A 21,921-nucleotide genomic window follows, 5' to 3' on the forward strand; every position below is an offset into this window, starting at 1 on the left:
ACACACACACACACACACACACACTTACATTCAGGCTCCCACCCTTGCTGACTTTATGTTGAATAGTGCATTTTGCCCCAGATTGAAAGCTTTATGTCAGGACTGTCTCTGAGTGCGAGTGGGTGTTGCAATAAATGCCAGCTTTTGCATGTGTGCATACGTTTTTGGTGCAACTTAACGCGAGAGTTCTGAGCAGTGTGTAAATTTCCATTTGCATATCGATCTCTGTCCCTTGCTGTTTCTCTCTGTGCAGCGCCGTGTCATTTACTCATTTCAGAAATTGAGTGACTTGCCCGCTGCTGAAGTTCTAAGTCAGCCCCCATAGCCGGGTAAAAATAGACTCAAAGACAAATCTGTTTAATGCTGCTGTGGCCTCTGACCTCGTGACTGTTACTCGATGTTCTCACCTGAACAGACTTTTCCCCTTAAGGCTCTCCTTTCTGTCTAATTTGAGTGTGACTGCCCAAAAATGACCCAAGGAGTCATTTAATAGGCAAATCCTGTGTTTAAGCTTTTGTGGTTCGGGGTGATGACAGTAATGAGACTGCATGGAAAAAAAGAATAGAGCATAAAATATTCAGTGTTCTTTCAAGCCCTACAGGTGGATGACTGGGCTGTTGCAGACAGCTATGACGCAGACCATTTTAGCTAAAAGGCGATGAGAGTTCAGCTGAGGGAGGAAAAAAAAAAAGATTAGCTTTTATCTCTGGAACTCTTATGATGTGCTGATCAGCCAGTGTAAAAGAGGTCGCTACAGAAGTTTTTCATAAATCCATTAATGTGCTCCACCGGCTTCAAAACAAAACAGGAGCAGCAGAATACAACTGAGGAAGTGGCCCCCTCACAGCTGATACACAAAGGCTTTAAATGGGAGTTTTAAAAAAAAATGGTGGTGTTTTGTTGTTGGTCGTATGTCCTGTGTAGGCTACCAGTCTCGTCTGTTTCCTGTGGGTGTTAATAGTTTGCCACACAGGCTGTGTCTGGGTTACAACCTCCCAAGGGGGTTGCTGCTAAAAAAAATGCTGGATTTGGTGGTGGGAAAGTGTGTGTGTGTGTGTGTGTGTGTGTGTGTGTGTGTGTGGTTATGAGCCTAGAGTACTGTATTTACTGGTCACAGGGTAGTGCTGTGATGTAATCTCCTCATGACAGGATTCTTACACTTGCTCGCAACATTCATTTCCCCCTCCACCACCAGCACTGCTGATGGGAAATGTGAAAGCAGTTTTGCTTTGTTGATGACCCTCTGAAGTTGTTCGTAGTCGGTGATTTGGATTCGAGGGAGGGAAGAGGAGCAGGAAATGTGACAGAGCACACGCCCAAGTTGGCCGTCCACAGCTGCGCATCACTTCCTTCTCATGCCTGCCTGGTGGTGGTCACGTGATTTTATGTTTTTTTTTTCTTTGTTTGTTTTGTTTTAGTTGTTGTTACCCTTCAAAGTGACCTAACAGTACTGTGTGAGTGTTTTTTGGCAAGAGTGCTGAAGAAGCTGTCCGTGCACGTACCGCATAGACAACTGAACATGAGCTGAGACTTAGACACAGTGATGTAGAGAAATCAGTAATGGCTGGTGTTTTTGTTCATCACCCGTTTATCACAGTAAACCTGTTGAATAATCCGGCTCTGCAGGCTCAGGGGCTTTACAGACAGATTGGGGCTGGCTGAGGTCTAAAAGGTCTGCAGAACAACGAAGTTAGTGAGATTGCCAAGCTGCACTTCTTAATCCTGGTTGCCAAACAGCCACACTGGTCCTTTTTAATTCCACATCTGATATCAAGTGTTTAAAAGAGTGCTGTTTGCATGATGTTTGCAAACACTTAAGCTTATGTATTTAATAAATCACAAAAAAGCTTCGGTCATGCATGGGGCATGGTCGTGAAATGAGATAAGATGAGATGTGCAGGGCATCTATTTATGAATTTGCTTTGGTTATGTGCATCGGTACTCCCGAATGGCATGCTGCTGTTGCAGAATGACTTCCTGTAAGGCAGCTTCTGGACCATCCACACTTCCTGCTCACTTCCTGCTTTGTGAGGAGCTGAGTTTTCAGTAAGAAACAAATGCTAAAAGAAGCGTAAAGGTGAAAGAAAAATAGACCTGAGGACAAGTATTTGGCTTTCTTTGAAATAACTTCTAGGAATAAGCCTGCAGCTTCGTTGCGTGCTCCTCAGTTAAAATGAAAAACACACATTGTGAGTGTTCACATTTACGCCATTTTAAACTTCCCTCTCTTGCTCAAGCTTGTCTGCACTGTAAGCAAAATAAAGTGTGACCAAAACACACACACACACACACACACACACACACACACACACACACACACACACACACACACACACACACACACACACACACACACACACACACACAGATCTGTATTTGAATTTGTCCATTTGAATTCATAATGCAATGAAAGGCGCTTCAGTCCAGTTCAGCATTTGCATGTATCTGTTATCATGGTCTCATCGTACATCAGCTGATCTCTAAATAATAATTCATTCTGCTAGGAGACAAGGGGACTCTTTTCACAGCATGTATTGTCAATATAGAAAATAATTATCTTTTCTTTTTTTTTTTCTAAATGTCCAGACAGTCTGTGGTCTGCACATTTCGATAAACCATAAAACCAGTTTGGCCAGTTTATGTGTGTTGACATTGTTGTGGTCACTCAGAGATCACTGGGACTGTGGGTGTGTGTTTGGGTGGGGGTGGGAGGTTAGCAGAAGCCCTTTAAACAGAGCACCTCTTGGGTGAGCGTAGACAGAGGACACAGTGTGAATGAGTCTGATGTCACTGCAGGTCTTTGTGTGCTCTGCTGAGCTTGCACGCACACAGATACACACACACACACACACACACACACACACACACACACACACACACACACACACACACACACACACACACACACACACACACACACACACAAAGAGCATTGGAGGGTAGATGTGGATGAAGTCTAGACTACAATTTCAGAAAGGAAAGAGATGAAGAAAGAGAGAGAGAGAGGCCTGTAGAGTCAGTTTCTGATGTTCTCTTTGTTTTAGAAACTGCTCTCCATCTTCTAAAAAGAGCAATGCTTCCTGCAATTCAACGTAAAAAATACAAAGAAAAATCAAAGAGGAATAGGGGCGGGGGGGCAAAGGAGGGTGGTGGGCAGAGTGGGGTGGAGTATGAAAAGGAGCAAGTGTCTCGTCTGTTGTCAAAAGGGGTACTGTAGCGTACAAATATGAGCTGCTACATAAATGTGCAGTCAGTGTGTGTGTGTGTGTGTGTGTGTGTGTGTGTGTGTGTGTGTGTGTGTCTGGACATCGTGTGTATGAATAATTTGGGCGCAGCTGCACGTGTTTGCTGTGTTCCCGAGGAAGGTGCAGAGAGATAGAGAGCCATAGGTGTTCTGTCTGAAAACCTTATTTACTTCTCTATTTTAATGTCAGATGTTCTGTATAAACAATCTGAAATTATATTCTCTTCTGCTTTTGTAGTCTATAAAACCGGATTGAAGTGATAGGAGTGTGAAGTTCAATGATTTTACTCGTTCCCACTCAAACATTTTCTTTAACAGAGACACATTCAGCCTCTAATAATCTAATAATATCGTGTCAGCAGGTCGGCACTTCTGTGCTGTGCATTTCTTAAATAGACTTGTTCACGTTCACCATGTTCCTCCCTTCTGAAGTCACAAGGATGCATCATTTCTAAACTGCAGAACTTGATTTTCTTTTTGTGAAGGACACACAGATATTAAAAATATGACCTTCCCTACATTTGCGTGCCACTTCATTTTTGTGAATGTGTCAGTAGAGCTGACTACTGTGCCAAAACAAAGAGACGTGATGTGTACGTTTGTGACCAGCTGGCCCATAATCACCTTCACAACAGTTAAGTAGCTTAATCACTGCTGGCGTTTGTGCCTCTGAGTATGTTTTGGGTTATTGTGTGTGAATGGAGGGAGGTGTCAGCAGAGTAAGGCTTTAAAACAGACAAAATAAGTAACTGATAGAATGTGATTATAATTTACAGTTCAGTTACAGCACGGTGCAGTTTTATCACCTCGTATTTCGAAACAACTTTCCTCCCAGCGTTGGCTGTACTCTGTTGTTATTGCTAATTAGCGAATGTTAGCGTGCTAACACACTAAACTAAAATGAGCAGGGTAAACATTATGTCTGCTAATGTTCAGATTCAATTAGCAAGACTTTATTGAAAATAGAAGCACGAAGAGCAAGTGCCTGCAAACACTATGAGGCCTCGCATAATAAAAGTTGCCAGTAGAGGTGGGAATCTCCAGACACAACAAAATAGGATATTACTGCAATTTTTAACATTTTGAGATATGCTGAGTATTGCAGTAAAATATATTGCGATCACCTTTCTTAAACTGCAAATTATGTCCTCTGAGTTATCCAATAAAATTATGTTATTTCAGTTATTTATTTATTTTTTTTTGCTATATAATTAGATTGTCAAGCATACCAACACTGTCACTAAAACCTGCTGTAAATGCTGCCATAAGACAGAGTCAGTCTGCTATCTGTCTGCAACTGAATGGAGTTAAGTTAGTTAAGACCTGTGCAATTGCCTTGCAATCAAAAGTCTGAAACTAAACAGGGTGATAAGGCATTTAGCCACTATGTTGCCTACTGAGGTTAGATCTTCTCCAACCTTAGCTATTTTTGAAAAGACGCTAAAAATAGTATTGCTAATCCTGGCCAGGATTCCTTTGTAAAAGAGATTTTACATCTCAATGGGATCTTCTTGGTAAAATATAGGTTAAATAAAAAAAAAAAAGAAAAATAAAAATGATTCAGGACTGCTTTTAGCTCATCGGGTAGCTGTGCCAGTATTATCATTATTAGCAAAAACCTGCCCTAATAGCAAAAATGTGCCTGCAGCGCTTTTTCAAATTCTTCATGTCAGATTTAGTGGTGACTTTAAAAAAATACCATCGCAGATACAAATTTTGGTCACCGTTACGTTACGTACAGGCAATGTACGTTGAACCTGACACATGAAACAAAGCTAATGGAGAGTGTAGCATTGCACTTGCAGCGGAATGATGAAATGAACATAATATATTAGGACAATCAATTGGAATTTATAATAAATCTTTTTAAAAACATGTTAATAATTGCTGTATGTGCAACAATGTTTGTGCAAGTTTTTGTTCAGATTGGCCCACCTATTAAGGAGGAGATAAGGCACATAGAGACATATATATATATACATATATATGGTGCAATCGTAAAATTATTATTATTTTTCTCTTTTTCTCTCTCTTATTTTTGGTTTTGATTTAATCTTGTAAAGCATCTTGAATTATTTTAGTGTTTGAGAGGTGCTCTTTAAATAAACTTGCCTTTCAAACAGGAACAAATCACAGATATGATTGAACACTGCTGAATGTAATATTATGGGAGAATAACCTTGTTGCTGTATTGTATCATTGCATTAAACTAATAATCATCATTCCAAGGTGAAAGTACATTTTTTAAAAAGTCTAATCTGATACACATTTGTGTAGATATTAATGAAAGAAGTCTTACAGTTCACATACCTACAGACAGACAGACAGACATGGCGACTGTGGCTGCATTAGCACTCACGCTAAATGCTGCCTGACAGAGTGGGAGTCTGGCCTGGTGGTAATGCTAACCTGCCCTCCAGGGAGGCAAACAGACAAGCAGAGCCATGGCAGTAGTCTGCAGCTTGGCAGCGTATGTTGTGCACTCTGCGTTAGAAAAAAAGGTGAACAAAGGGATTTGTGTGTGTATGTGTGTTTGGCTTGTGACCTTTATTGAAATAAAACCACCTCTGCATTTGATTCGTAGTATTTTGCGTATGTGTTTGTGCACTGAGATCAGTCTCATGTTTTGAGAAATTCATCATACATTTGTTTCATAGCTGACGTGAACTGCAAAACATTTGGACAAAAATATTTCACACACAGTGTCACATTTAAGCACATTTTACATGCGATAAATATAACACATAGATGGAAATTTCACATGTATTCATTTTGTGAAGGATGCTAATCCTAGATATGTGAGACGAAGGCGTAAACAAGCATGTTTTTGGCTCTTTTTCTTTGTTAAGGGCTGCTTCTTGTGGTTACTTTGCTCTTGTGAACTCGCTGCTTCATCTCTCAGTCCCACTGTAGTGACATGCTAAACCAGTTAGTTTGTGATCTGTCACTTGAAAATTTCTTAACACTTTTTTTAATAGCTGTTTTATAGCTGTTCCCATGGCACACCATGGTGATAAAATACAAAACCATGCTGCTGTAGAGCACCCATCTAAAAAACATTCAGTCTTATCCGCTCTCTCAGATGTAGAAATTAAGTAGAATCAGGCAGTGTGGCACCTCTCTGACCTTGACAAGACTGTCTGTCATGAAAATGTAGGAAAGGAAGCTAATTTGATTCTTCCTCGTGCTTCTACCTCCCCCCAGGGAGCATCAGACAGAGCTGATGGTGGGGGGTAGGGGTGGGGTTGAAGGGGAAATGAGGAGGGGGATGAGGAAGTGGGGTAGAGATTGACCCAGAATTAGCTCAGATGATGCGTACTGATGTGCCCCTGTAACAATGAGAGATGCTCATCTGAAACTCAATGATGAGTGCTTGCCTTTGACCGTGGTGAGGGGTTAGTTTCTGGCTGAGTGGCACAGTGATGATCAATATAGAGCTGAAAAATAAATGACATTTGCACTGGTTTTACAATAATTAAAAATAATTGCTGTCAGTAATAGTATTATATATTGTACATATTCAGATAAATACAACCCAGCTAAGACTTTAACATCAAAGGTCTTTAACCACGATGAATGTTTCTGTCAGTGTGAGAAGCTGGAGGGCAGGTATGCTGTGACAGCAAATAAATGTAGCCTGTGATGGCTTAGTTTCTAAAGCCTAGGCCAAAGTCTTTCACAGCCAATGCTTCATGCACGGTCTGCTCAGCTTCCCACTAAGCTCTGCCCTATTTTACCTGATAATATCAGCTTTAAAAATGGAATATTTGAGCCTCTTAAGTGTCTGAAGTATCTTGTGTGAATCTCTCGTTTCAGTTCTCATTTAGTCTTTGATATCCTGGTTATGTTATTGTGGGACGCGAACGTTTATGCATTCATTCAGCTTCAAGGACAACGACAATGACAGTCTGTGTCTTTTGAAAATAAATTCCTGATGGAAATGAGGAGAGATAACAATCCAGTGAGTATTTCTTGAAGAGTCGACCTAGCTCTTTCCAGACTATATAGGACAAGCCTGTCCTTGAAGTCTGGCTCAGTTAAGGAAACGCTCATGTTAACATGGATGAGCCAGTTCACTCATTCGTGCTGTAGCATGCGACCCTGCATGCTAAGGCGACCAGTCATACCGATGTGCACAGAGTATGTGAACCGGGCTCTCTCTTATCACTGGTTACCAATTGGCAGCAGCGCCTCGGGCTGCAGGTTCACCACTCTGTGAGGTTAGTTTGATAGATTAGGTTAATCCGAAGGAGCCTGTGAGCTGTGGATCACATGTATTGTGTGTCTGTGTGTGGTGGTAACTAAACTGATTGTGCAATAGAAGATGAATGCTTAAATGATCGATCCAAATTTCATCTATTGATCAGGTGGGTTTTTCTATGGTGCAATTATTGCTCTCTGTGGCTACAGTCTTTTCATTTGTATTTCCATATTGACACTGATTACCACGTTATAAGTTTACATAGTTGATTGTTAATGAAATAGTTACCATAATAGCAGTCAATCTATAAAATATAGCTTAAAAGACTGGTTGGCTGATATTATCTGCCCATACTGTTCTATCACAGATATATCTGTATTACCAGATATATGCCAGTATGGAAATTTCTTGCTTGGGGTAGTTTGTCCAGTAGAGCTGCTCTGAGCCTTCAGACTCTCAGAAGACAGTGATCCAGAGTCAGTGACCACCTCCTTCATCAGCAATATGGATTCCTTAACTCAAGGTATCTGCTGATCCTGAGAGTACTTATATGATTTTTTTCGTGGCAGTCTGTGAAATCTGTATATTTATAGAACTTACTGGGAGGATTTTTATGCAAGCCAGGAATGCCTGTGGCTCTTCATAACAAGAACTAGATGAAATTGAAGCAATATATATATATATATATATATACACTACTCACAAAAAGTTAGGGATATTTGGCTTTTGGGTGAAATTTCAGGATGAGCCTAAAATGCATTCAAACCTTTACAGGTGAATTTAATGTGACCTTCTCTAAGCTTTTGAATGCACATGTCCAAATGTTAAATGTTTCAGAACTTTTTGCACAAGTTGCTGTTCTCTAACGAGGAGGTTAACGGCAAAATTCACAACAGGTGTTTGATCCTCGAATCGACCAATAAATGTCCTGGTTCAATTAGAGCTGGTGTTTAAACAGTCGTCCTCATCATGATGTAAAGTTTTGAATGCATTTTAGGCTCATCCTGAAATTTCACCCAAAAGCCAAATATCCCTAACTTTTTGTGAGTAGTGTATATATATATATTTATATTTTAGTCAATACTCTGGGCTTGTGGAGGCATAGGCATGGGCATTTCTATATACCAGTGTGGCAGGACAGACACCTCTTCCAGTCTGCATGGGTACCACCTGGGCAAACCAGCTGTCCATGCACAGCGCCAGTCTCTTGTGACCGCTAGCCCGTTTCCCCTGCACATGCTTATGAATGTTTGCATATAGTGTGCATAGTCTTCTGTGCTTTTCCATCCGCTTAGTCTGCTTTCCCTTATATTTACTTTGCATATCTCTGCGCCAGTTTGTCCAACTGGTCCTTATTAGTGCTTTCTCCTCTGGTGCTCCCACCTGAGCCAACTACTTATATTCATAACCCTGCTGTGTTTGTCTTCCCTAGTTAATTCCCCCCCCCCCCCCCCCTCCCGTTACCATAAATCAGAGACCAAGGTTAAAGGCTAGCAAAATGCCATTTCTCACCCCTCATTTGCTTTTATTTGATGCCAGCTTAGTTCATTCATAACTCACTTAGACCTATCTTGCCAGGGACAGTGCACAGTCAGGTGCCCATGGCTTATTCCTGCCATTCCTTCAGAGAGTGTTGGACCAGCATATGAAACCCTTAAGTGTGTGTGTGTGTGTGTGTGTGTGTGTGTGTGTGTGTGTGTGTGTGTGTGTGTGTGTGTGTGTGTGTGTGTGTGTGCATTTGGAGACCGGCTTGTTAGCCTGCTGTGATGTTGGGCTCATGTGGAGGATTGGAAACCGAAGTGAGAGACAGATTTTGCAGGGAATGGCCTGCTTCCATATATCATCATAGCAGTGGCTGTGTTTCTATTGCACTCGTACACAGACACTCAACTGATTAGTATAAGAGCATAGCAGAGACATTATAGGAAAGGTGTCTAGCTTGTGGCGGATTGAGTAGCAGACAGATGGAGGGAGAGAGACAGTTGATAGTTTTATGTGAGGAATCAGTGCAAACAGCTGATCCAGAAAATCGATGGGAGCACTGATTAAATGGGCGACAGGATAGAAATGCTTACTGTGGCTCAATAATCTTTGAGCTGGCCTCTGTTTGCTTGTGTCTTTTTTGTAAGACAGAGGTCGGGATTTAGCCTTTGATGAATTAAAGCTTTGTAATTGAAGCTTTAATATCCCAGAAGGTGTTCATTAGGGTTCCCAATCAATTTACATTAAATAACATCAGGTAACAAGTGGAAATCTTAATGTTTTCTTTCTACAGTTTACTATATATATTCATATTGCTGGTGATGGCAATTATTTGATTAGATTTTAAAGCGTTGGACAAGTGTATATATGATTAATAATACTGTATGGAATGGCAGTTTTGGTCTATTGATTTATAAAGTATGCTGAAGTTAGCATCACTTTCTGTCAATACAAATCTGCAGAGACTTTTTTTTAATATGGTTTTTTTTTTTTGGATTTATTAGTATCATGTACTGATACTGGTGTGGCTGTGGCTCAGGAGGTACAGCAGGTCATCTACTACTCTGAAGGTTCGTGGTTCAGTCTCTGGCTGCTCCAGTCTGCATGCCAAAGTGTCCTTGGGCGAGAACCCCAAGTTGTTCATCAGAGTGTGAATGTGTGTGTGTATGAATCTTGGATAGAAAGCACTTAGAAATGGAAAGTACTTGTATGAATGTGTTTGTGTGATTGAGACATGCCGTATGAATCACTTTGAGTGCTCATGTAGAAAAGCGCTACACAAGAACCAGTCCATTTACCATTTGAATCATTGGCTGTCTGTAAAAGATGGATGTAACCACCATGAATCCACCCACTGCTTGGTGATAACTGTTTGTGAAGGCTCGACTTGAGCATTTCAGCAGCGAATCTTGTTGTGGATCTAACTGACAAATTGGGGACATGGCAAGCTCAGACTGTAGCAACTTGTCAGCTGCAAGATAGAGCTGCCCTAAATCATACGATGCTTTACTGTCTATTCTACCATAAATGGGAATCTATTTTTTCTTTAAAAAGCAACATCATTTTGTATTAAATAAGACTTAAAACTAGAGATTTACACAAACTCATAGAGAAGGTGCTTAGTGAGGTCTTAGATCACAGGCTTTTATACAGCTGGATGTCTTTGTGCAACCTGCTGGCCATTAGAAGTGTCTTCCAGTTAAGGCACTTCTGCTGAATTTAGTAATGAATATATGTGACATATGTAGTTTTATGAAGTTATAAACTGTCTGAAAAAGAGCCTTATGTGACTGCCACTGGATCTTTTAGACCCTACTGAACAGCTGATGTGGAAACAAATGTACTTCCATTGTCATCCTTTCTGTTTTGTTACTTTTTTGTTTTGACCTCAGCAGCCAGGGGTCTGCTTCTCCTCCATCCATTACTGCACCTCGGGGCCTCTCTCATTTCATCCCAGTCACTGATATGCCCAGAGCTCCTAACCCAAAATAGGCCAAAGCAATTTCCTGAGTTCTCAGGGCTTTTCATGTCAAACATGTGACAGTCTCCATGAATTGCCACTTTATCCTCCCTCTTTAGTTCTTTTTCCCTCTGTCTTGCTTCCCTTTTCCTTTCTGTTTGAGTCTTAGAAAATGAAAGAGGTTGAGAGGGCAACTGAGAGATGAATGCTTCAAAGACTGTTAATCGACTCCACCTCAACAGCTTTTCAGACGCTTTGCATCAGGTGAACAGCCCGACAAAGGCTCCTGTCACACGTTGCCAGGACAGCTTCAACTTGCAGTTAGAGAATAAAAACGGGCAGAAACGTCATCTCAGTTCACGTATCTGTCCAAAAACCCAGCGGCTCGTCTCGTGGTGACGTAAGAAACTGAAATTATAATTTTCTTGAGATTAAAGATGCAGGCCGTGCAATCCCAAAGTATTTCTCAGAGTTGTGAACGACTTTGTGAGTTATGTTCCCCCTGGTTGCTATAGCAACGCAACCTGCACATGCTCACAGAGCCAGTGATAAGAGCGCAGCTGGGTTTGTCAAGTCAAATAGAGAACATACACACACACACACACACACACACACCAGGCAGTCCAGATGGATGCATTGCCACTCTTTTATGTATCGGGCATTACAAGATTAAAATACTTAAGGACACTTGAGGACATCTCTGTACCCATGTTTTATGAATGTTTTTTGCTCATACCTGAAAACACTGACACGCCCGTTTCTGCAGTGTGGCCACACACTCTAACACATGGCTGTGTCGGCTGGGTTAATCCTAATCTGAACTCTGACAATGACGAAGCACTAATCTGAGTTATGCTACAAGCAAACAGAACGGAACCAGATGGAGACACAGTGCTTCTTATGTAATCTCTGTAGGGCTGATTAATCTATTTCGGGAAGGGTAGGCCCGTTCTGTTCACTAAATAATGCTACAAAAACACAAAGTGTTTTGACACACCCATATACTTAGTATGATATGGTTAACTTGAGGATTCAGTATCAATAAAATATGACAACAGTTGTTGATTCTCTTGTATTTCATGGTGCGTCATCATCTCTGACGTGAATATAGGATGGTAATTTGTTTCACAGGTGGAGTTCACAGATGGCACCTGAGTGACTGGACAGCAACGCTGCTTTTTTAAGATGCAATATTAATTGTCATTATGCAACGGCAGGTTTAATAATGAAACTGCAGGTGTAGTCGCTTTATGCTACTCACAAAAAAGCAAAAATATAAATATATGAATAAGTAATGAAGTCATAAGTTTCAAGTTTAAATTAATAACAGGCTGTGCTGGGTATTATCTTCTGTTTTTCCCTCGGGCTCTGTGCAGACCCTTCACCGTGCTGATATCATTGATGCTCTGCTGGTGGGTGTACTTGCATTTACTGTAGCACTTTTTTAGTCTTATTGACCACTCGGAGTGCTTTAGACTAAGTCACATTTTTACCATGCATTTGTAAAGCTTTTTTATCTACCGCATGTCCAATTTAAAAATCACCAATTAAATCTACCACGCATGTCTTTGGTGTGTGATGTTTCCTGTCAAGATGTTTGACAACATGACACAAAAATCTGGCAAGGAATCTGAAGTATAGTTGTTTCTGTTTTGAAGCCTGAACTCCCATTTCTTTAGTTTTGTTGAACTAACTAAGTATCTTTTCATGTCCAACTGGGCATACAGTGCAGTATGCTAATACATGTGGAGAGCTGGCAGAGATTGGCAGCAGTTCAAGAAGGAATTTCATGTTAATTTCAAGATCAATTTGATGGACTTGTTGACAAATGGGTGTGCCCGTGCATTATTTCATGGCAAAGTGCTCTCAGGGTTTACGAGAAATCAAGGCTGTGGTATGTGTGTGTGTGTGTGTGTGTGTGTGTGTGTGCGTGCACGTGCACGTGTGTGGAGCCAACACCCAGCTAGCTGACAGTGTGGTGGGACTGCGGTGCAGTGAAACCAGCAGGGATGCATCCCGGAGCTGTGTGGAAAACCACTGGCTACCACCAACAGGCACCGACAGGCTTGGAATTAAATGGAAACACTTCTGAGCACATTCAAGGTTCTTTGGGAAGATAATTAAGGATACCTTTGATGTCATTGTATAATGGGATGGAAAACTGAGCTGCAGCACATCTTCTTAAAGGTTTTAGTGGATATTTTCTGTCTCAAACTGTATAAATTAATTACAGAAACATAGGAGGCTGGTGCCGCTTTATTTAAAGATTCCCAACAGGCATGTTTGAAGATTTATAAAAATACTCTCCTCTGAAAAATAAGCCCTATCTGATGCAATTTTTCCATAATAACTGTTGTTTAATTACTTAGTTGCAAAAATGGCATCAACATGTGCACAGGTTTTTTTTTTTTTTAATGATAAAAGCTTAATACTTGGATACAAAATATCCCTAACTGTAGGTGAACTTCAAGTTTCTATACCACACCACACATTTTGGACCAGGGTTGCCTTGCAAACTAGCTGATTTGCAACAAATCCTGCATGCAACTGCTTTGTAGTCTTAAACTCAGTTCATTCACAGTGAAAGAGAAAACACGAGAAGAAGCTACTCTGACCAAACGCAGTTTTGAGTTAAGGGAGAAGAAATTATTATTCATTCCTTTATTTTTAGCATATCGGCCTTCCTGCTTTGTATGTTTTGCACCAATCAGTAGTTGTTAGACAACATTATAAATAGACACTGCTGGTTCAGGAGGCGGTGGCCACTGCATGAGCGCATTGTCTAAACTGTCATTCTTCAGAGGAAATGAGGTGTATGAAAGAAACAGGGTGAAAACAGTGACAGGTTTTACTTTTGTCTGTCTGCTGAGCAGTTATTAATGAGTGAAATGCCAACAGTAATATTAAGCGGCGCCACCTCCTGCTTTTTCAGCCACTGTGGGTGGAGAAAAGGGAGCAGGGCATCAGCACGTGGCTGGATTTGGTTTTCAAGTTACAGCTATGGATCTATTCCATTTTCTGCTGCTTATCAGGGTTCAGGGGCAGCAATCTAAGCTGGGATGCCAAAACCTTCCTCTCCTTATCCACTTCCTCCAGCTCTTCCTAATATGTTACTGCAACATGTTAATAGCCATTTTCTCACTGACATTCTGCATGTCAGGAAGCAAATGTCTTAATCAGTCAAATTCTTTACCTTACCAGCTGAAGTGACTTCATGCAGGTAATTGTCCAGAGAATTCACAGTAAGCAAACTGGTGTTTTGCCTTCATGCCTCCTGCATGCAGTTTCCATATAGATGTAAACATGCATGATCTTTCCATGTTGGTGTTCAGGTTTTATGTCCACGCTCGTGTTAGCTCTGCTTTGGACTTGATGGAAATATTTGTCACTTTAACTGATAAATACTGCACTTTGTTGCTCAGGTAGTGCGTCTATTGGAGCCTTTTCACTCGTAACAGCTGTCTGGGCGGCCGGGTTGGTGGAGTGGTTTGTATTGTCACTTTGAATCTGCCTGCCCGCTCATGCCTTTGTGTTCTCCCTGTGTCTGTGTGGGCTCTCTCTGGGGGCTTTTCACTTACTCCCACAGTCCAAAGACATGCTTGTTAAGTTCATTGGTGATTCTTTATGGACTGTAAGTGTCTATAATTGTCTGTCTCTATATGTTGGCCCACTGATCGACTGGCAGTCTGTCCACAGAGTACTCTTCCTTTTGCCCTATGGGTGCTGGGTTAGGCTCCAACCCCCCCCATGACCCTGAATTGAATGTGCAGTTAAGAAAATGGATAATTTTCTTAACTGCACATGGCGACTTGAACCTCTGCCATGTAAAATGACTAAACTAAAACAGTGAAGTTGTGAGGCATAGAACCAAGACAGAGCATTCTGCTGACCTGAGGAAAATAGAGAGTTGCTTATCTGTGGGGTCTACACATAAATGCAAATGTGCAGCATTAATATTGTTTATGTTTTTTGGCTTTGGTAACCTGGTCTTCTGTAGACACAGACACACTGACGTACAACATTTTTTCTTAAGGACAGTGCATGTGTGTGATCATTAGTGTCTACCACACGAGGAAGGAAAGTGAAAAAAGAAAACACGAAGCTGCTGTCCTCATCAGTCAAGACTTTGTGAGCAGTTCACATGTCAGTTTGGGCTTTCTCATCTATGTGAGCGACAGGATTTTGCAGGACGTGGACGGCACTCTTCAATTATCACTCTCACTTTATTAAACACAAAAATCCACCGACCCCTGGACATCAGGGTCCACCTGTTGTTCTTTACTTGTTGACACCACCTTTCTTGGATGGCAAAATGACTGTTGAGCCATCTGTCAACAGTTATTGAATGCACTGTGGGTGAGAGGAGGGGCTGACTGTGTGTTTGCATTTCAAACATTTGTTACCACCACACAGGGCTGACATGATTGGTAGAAAGAAAGAAAGCCAGAGGAAGAGGAAGTGAGCGAGTGAGGACAAGTCCACATTGGTGATTAATCTCTCTGGCTATCAGGAGAAAAAGGAAATGGAAAAGGGCCTTTTCACTGCTTCTGCCATTCAGCGATTAGTCCTGTTAGTCTGCTTTCATTGGCAGTGAACTTAGGGAGGGCTCGGAACAGGCCAAGGTGTGAGGATGGGCAAGAGCACAGAAACAACACTGCTGTTCATTTGCTGATCACAAAGTTTAAGCACACACATGACAGAGGGGGTGATGATGGAGCGGAGGCCTCGGTTATTGTAGTTTTTTGATGAGAGCATGTTCTCTGGAAAAATGGACATTTTTCATGAAGAGCAACTTCCTCGATTGGCTCTGTGCCAAACAGGAGACAACAGTGCTCTGAAACACTCGAGTGAATACGATTAACTCTGTCTCTTTGTGCATGTGTGTGTGTGTGTGTGTGTGTGTGTGCCTGTGCGGTGCCCTTGCTGAAGTGTTTACATTAGGGAAATGAGCCCTTTGGCTATCACATCACCAGCTTGTTCTTGAAGGTTGACTGAACCCACACACACTTTTGCACACACAGAGACAATACTGCACACACAAAGGCGTAACTGGCACCCGCCGTTATTGGGGGGCTGATCTTACTGGTCCTCCCTCCTTGTTGGCAGGTGAATTGGCACTCGCTTCAGGCCATTTCCTGCAACTGGAGAGCAGCTTAACAGTTGAGTTTGAGGTGACGATTACTGGACGATTGGACATGATGCGGTTTTAGCCTTTGCCATCCTACTGTCCTATTTTGATGTGTAGGCACAAGCATATGCTCACACATGCAGATGTACCACATTAGGAGTCTGGCACTTTGTGCAGTTCCCAAGGAAACTGTGCACTACTAAACTGTGCCAGCTGAGAGGGGAAAAAACAAGAAAGCACACTATGACTTGTGTGTTTGTGTATGTGTGTGAATTTACAAAGCAATATATTGAGGGCCTAATGAAAAAGTTCCAGTTTTTCTTTAAAAATTACAACTTTATTGAAATATTATGGAGTGTGGTTATAGTTGGAATCCCACAGGGGTTTGTGTGCATTATCTCTCTACATGATCTAAATGTAACTACGTTTTTCACAGTGCTCCCCCTGTATTAGCCAATAAGAGTTATAATTATTCACAGAAAGCTATTATTTGCAGCATATTAAATTTTTATTTACAGTGAAACAATAACATCACATTTAAAGCCGACCAGCATGCCCCCTTCCCCTTAATCATGTTTTAAAAATAGAACGGTATCAGTTCATGATCTAAGCATAAGAGCTAGTGGGAACTAATGCTAACAAGTGTCACAACCTGAGAAATACACACTGCAGTTCACGCAGTGATTTAAAATGTTAGTTTTGATGAAAGAGGAGGCTCCATATCCAGCTTGGTCTGAGTGTAGCTGCTGCTGACAGATGCTGTTTTAAAAGGTCCTGTGTTAGGTGTGCTGGATTTTTTTTCTCCCTATTTCTTAATGTTCATCTGATGTGTTTTAGGCTTACCATTTCTTCTTTTGTTCAGTTTCAAATGTTTTAAACACTGTACACTATGCTGAAGCATGCCAAGTTCAGATAAAAGCTCTTTGGGAATCACCTTGTCGGTGCAAAAATATTTTATGCCTGTCAAACTGTAATCTTTGGCATTTTTTCATAGATTCAACTAAAGAAAAGGGAACAAATGATGTGTTTTTGCAACAGGCTGCTAGTAACTGTCACGAAAAGGAGAAGCAGACCTGCAGCAAAACAAGCCTTTATTTTAGCTGAAGTTCAAAAGAACAAATCAAAACAGAGGCTAAGCAGAGTTCCAAAAATACAAAGAAATTAAATCCAAAGTGTACTAGGAATATGTCTGTGTGGGTTCTCAGCCATCCAGGTCATCTCTGGAGCTGGAAAAAAAAAAAGGCAACTGGACTTCTTTCTTATCCAAGAGGCTTCTTTAGTTCCTCAAGGTGCTTTATATTGTAAGGTAAACCCTACAACATTAGAAAGAAACCCCAACAATCAGACAACCTCCTATGAGCATTTAGCAACAGTAGGAAAGCAAAACTCCATTTTAACAGGAAGAAACCTGAGTGGGTGGAGACAGAAGACAGAAGACACACTGTGGAAGAGACCAGAATTTTATAACTAATGATTAAATGCAAAGTGTAGTATAAGGTGAGTGAAAAAGAAACACACCTAAGCCTATTGCAATGTAACTAAGGGAGAACTCAGGGTCACCTGATCCAGGCCTAACTATAAACTTTATCAAAAAGGAAACTTTTAAGGAAAAAGTAACAGAACTCAGCTCACAATAATCATTAAAACTAAGCTCAAGAATAGCAACAAAAAGCCAACTAAAAATGCTCAATAATAACCAGAAAACTCAGGATAAGCCAACAAAATCCACGGACCATGACCCTCAACAAAGTGTCTCAAGATGCTATTTAAAACTGGTTCTTTGTGTAGGCACAACACTGGCTCATCCCTTTAGTTAGGTGCCTTTTTATGCTTGAATAATTCAAAAGTCATTGATAAACGAATTAACAAAAAACTCTGAAAATGGTCAGGTACAAGGACTGAACTAAAAATGAGTGAAAAAGCAGCCAATGTCTAAAGAAAAATTACAAGAATCTGACAAGTGACAATTTGGTCAGATTAGAGCAAATCTACCAAACAGTCAGTCAACCGTGCTTTCAGACTGCAGCCCTAACACCAGTGTTTCATACTAATTTTACTCCTCTGTGCAACAGACCCAATTCAGTTTTGAAACCTACACACAAACACACAAATTGCAGTTTTCCGAGCATCACTGTTTATTCTGTCAAGATCAGCCCGTGATGTTTGCACATAAGCCAGCATTATCTGTACAAAAGAAACCAGCTCGAGCTGCAGCAGTGCAGGTTTTGTCAGTCAAGTACCAATCCATCATTGAGGCAGCAGCATCCCCGTGGAGTTTGTTGTACCAACAATGCACCACCATTTTTTTTGCCTGTAAAACTGGATTGTGAGACATGAACATGTTGGTTTTGTCACACCTTTAAAACTTGCAGGACTAAGTACATGTTTGAATTGATCCACTAATAAACTCTGTGATTCGCTCCTATTGTCACAGTTCGGAGGCACTGGTTTGTGGTGCATTCCTTTATAACTTCAAGTAAACCTAAGAAGCATAAATCATGTTAACTTTCACCGGCTTTAATTGTCAGAGGTCTGGAGGTGTGTTCAGTATTCTAACAGCTCTGCTGCCTCCTTCACTCTCCAGTCACGCATCAGTGGAGTTTGCTGCTATCGAGGTTAGATACGGCTGTTGCTTGATGTTTGTGTGTGTGTTTCTCTGCATCTTTGTTGCCCGTCCTAATTAGTACTATTGGGCACAATAATTATTGTAATAAGTAAATTCCCTCAGAGCTTTGGGATAATGAGTTTCTGACTTTGTGTGTCTGCTTGTTTTTGTTTGACAGAATTGGGTTTGGTGCTTAAAAAAACAAAAACAAACAAACTGGGGGGGGGGGCAGTCAGTAAAGATGTGATGATGCATTTAAATTCACCTTTAAATTAATCTGCGTGTGAGGATGCGTACGTGGAGTGCAGGTGGAGTGTGCTCTTTTTTTTTTACTCCCTGGGGTGTTTTACTCATTTTTCTATTAGTGTGCAAAGATGATAAGAGATAAACGCCTTAATTTGCCGCATCAGGACTCCACAATCTGCTTCTGTGTTTTTCTTCACGCCTCAGTCTGATTCAGACATTTAATCGGGGTGTTAAAGTCTATTTTTAGCCACTAAATTTCCTTAACTGCGTGTGTGTAGTCTGTGCCTGGATATATGTGTGTGTTTGTGTGTGTGATTGCTCTTCCGATCAATGTTATGGATCCTTTCTTTTGTTGGCACAGCTGGCCTAAATGCTCATCGAGCTGAACCCTGCTCAGTTGGTGTGTGTGTCTCTTTGTGGACTGATTATTGAAAGGTGACAATGTGTGCGCATGTGTGTTGTAGTTGGGTGTGGAATTATTCTCATTTGTATTTCTTTGAATGTGTTTGAAAATTAAAGAAAAAAATCAAAAAATACTCAAATGCTTAATTGCAGAGTTGTGGTGTTTCTTTTGCTCTTGGGTTGGGTCTGTTGAATATGTTCACACATGTACATTAGACAAAGTCCTGCCAAAGGCATTAAGCACAAAACAATTACTGAGATTTGACAGCAGGGACAAATCCTGACATGCTCTGCAGAGATGCTGCTGCTCAGTCAATCAGTTATAGGTAGGAGTCAAAATGCAGTTAATGTCTGCAGAAAACATGCCAAAGAAACGTGATATAATGATGCGGTTAACTACTTTAAATTTCATCCTTTCTTTATTGACACTTCCGATCTTTAAGCAGTGCAAACAGACTGATAGAAATGAACGTAAATAGGGAGAAGAGGCAAAAAGAATTCTCTCCTTCCGACTTTTTCCCGACACAGCTGCAGCTCACACATGTGTACGCACACACGAGTCGTTGTGTTTCCGTGAAGATCACTGTGGGGAGCGAATGTGCTCCTCTTCTGCTGCATCCACTTCATGTTAATAATTGGCTTAAGCAGCATTCATGCGGGATCTGCGGTTTTAGATGCATTAACCTCTGGGTCAAGGTCACATCCAGCCATAAAAGGAGCTCATCTGTCTGCAAGCTGCTCTCAGAGTCGCTCTCTTTGTCATAGGGCTCTCTGGGTTAGGGTGCTGCTGTGGACTTTTCTAATAGCTCTATTTTCTTCCTGAAAGACTCTCTGCAGGGATGCCTAGAGGCCTGAAAGATGGCCAAAAATCTACCCTTGTCTGCGCTGTGTGTCTTTCTGCAGAAGTGTAGCGCTGTGTGTTGAAGAGATTTACTGTGGGTTAGTTGTGGGTGTGGCACTTGCTTGAGAGAAGCCATGTGTGAAATGAAGATAGTACAGTAGATTGTTTTTGAACTGCATGTGTACAGTATTTGTTTCTAGAGTCAAAGTGTGTGTGTGTTTTGTGGTTTGCGCACTATCCCGCTGCAGCTGGATGTGGTCGGGGACTTCTCTCGCTTCATACAGTATGTGTGTGTGTGCGTTGTCTTTGTTGCAGCATCCCATAGGGGGTCTCTTGTGCAGTGTTGGTGTGCGGGGGAGTCGCGATTTGCATCCCCTAAAGACTGCGCTGGGGGGGTAGCAGCATGTGGAGAGGTGGACCTACTGCTCCGATAGTGCTGCCTCATGGCTTTTTCTGCAGCTTAAAGTGATTACCTCCCTACTGTGTCCATATTGTACCTCTGAAAGCCCAAGATTAACACAGCGCCTGACAAATCTTCTGTTTTATGTACTTGCATTATGTGAGAGCATCATTCCTCTGTAATGTTTTCTTACGATTAATGAGCGCTGCAGCACCAGCATGCGACAAAATGTCACTTCTTTAACAGCCTCATCTTAATTAAACCGTGGTCTTGCTTGTCTGGGTTTCTCCTCTTCTGCTGGCAAGCAAGTAAAAATGTTCATAAACTTAAATACCGGGTCCCCGCGCTGTCAGCAAGTTCATAAGATGTTCTGGAGCAGTGGCTGCTTCCTTTCAGAATCATCTAATCGCAGATTATTTTGAAGCTGGGACTTCAGGTAAAAGCAATTAACTGCAGTGAACTACCTGTCAGAATGGAAAACCCAGCAGAGTCCTTAGCTGAAGGATTAGTAGCCCTGTGATGACGACCTTAAGAGCTTGAATGATGTGCCGACATTAGTGGTCCTGCTTCTCAGAACTGTTCATTTTGTGCCCATTTTATGTGCTCGCATGTTCTCACTGTTCTTTGTTTCCAGTCTCCTGTGTGGGAACAGAATCTCATACTTCATTAAAGCATTAAAATAATTTAGGCTCTATAACAATCAGTGGGCTGTCTGCTGAGTTGTGTGAGAGCCATTTGTGCAGATCCCAAGTCATTTTACATTTTTAAATTGATGTAATAGTTTCATTAATTCACTGAGCATTTCTCTCTCTCTCTCTCTGTTGTCATCTCTCAGGATTCGTCCTCAGATGGCCAAAGAGAAGATAGAAGGCTGCCACGTGTGCACGCTGGTCACACCTGGAGAGCCTCAAGTCCTCCTGGGAAAGGACAAAGCCTTCACCTATGACTTTGTGTTTGACATTGACTCAGAGCAGCACTGCATCTACCAAACCTGCGTGTACAAGCTCATTGAGGGCTGCTTCGAGGGCTACAACGCCACCGTGTTTGCTTACGGTCAGGTATGACAGAGAGGTTTGGATTCTGTTGTGGAAATCTGAAATAAATTGAAGTGCACACAACCAGGTTGTCTTTATAAGTTTTATTTTTTCTTTGCAACGGGGTCAAAACAACAGCACAGACAGCAGAACAGCGGTCTGCATGCTTTCTGACAAAGAGGGATTGTGAGCCCAGAACATTTATAGAGACGAGTTATTTATTTCATGGCCACAGAATGCTGTTAGAAGACTAATAGAAGATAACTCAATGTGGTATATCTGAAAAGATTACCTGGAGACAGAGTAAGACTGTGGAGCCTTCCATTCAGTAAGGTCAGCTTGACACATTTACATTAGAGATGTATTTATGAATAAACG

The 21,921-nt window shown here is 41.4% G+C and overlaps 1 protein-coding gene across 1 annotated transcript in view; it reads left to right on the plus strand.

The window, feature by feature from the left end:
- The window catches only part of kif21b (kinesin family member 21B), a 60,607-nt gene that overhangs the window by 2,509 nt on the left and 36,177 nt on the right, over nt 1-21,921 (plus strand). Inside the window, 1 exon segment of the mRNA XM_030728806.1 lies at nt 21,345-21,567. Within this exon segment, the coding sequence (XP_030584666.1) occupies nt 21,345-21,567 (223 nt within the window).

This window comes from Archocentrus centrarchus, chromosome 5 (assembly GCF_007364275.1).
Source record: "Archocentrus centrarchus isolate MPI-CPG fArcCen1 chromosome 5, fArcCen1, whole genome shotgun sequence".
Classification (NCBI taxonomy): domain Eukaryota; kingdom Metazoa; phylum Chordata; class Actinopteri; order Cichliformes; family Cichlidae; genus Archocentrus; species Archocentrus centrarchus.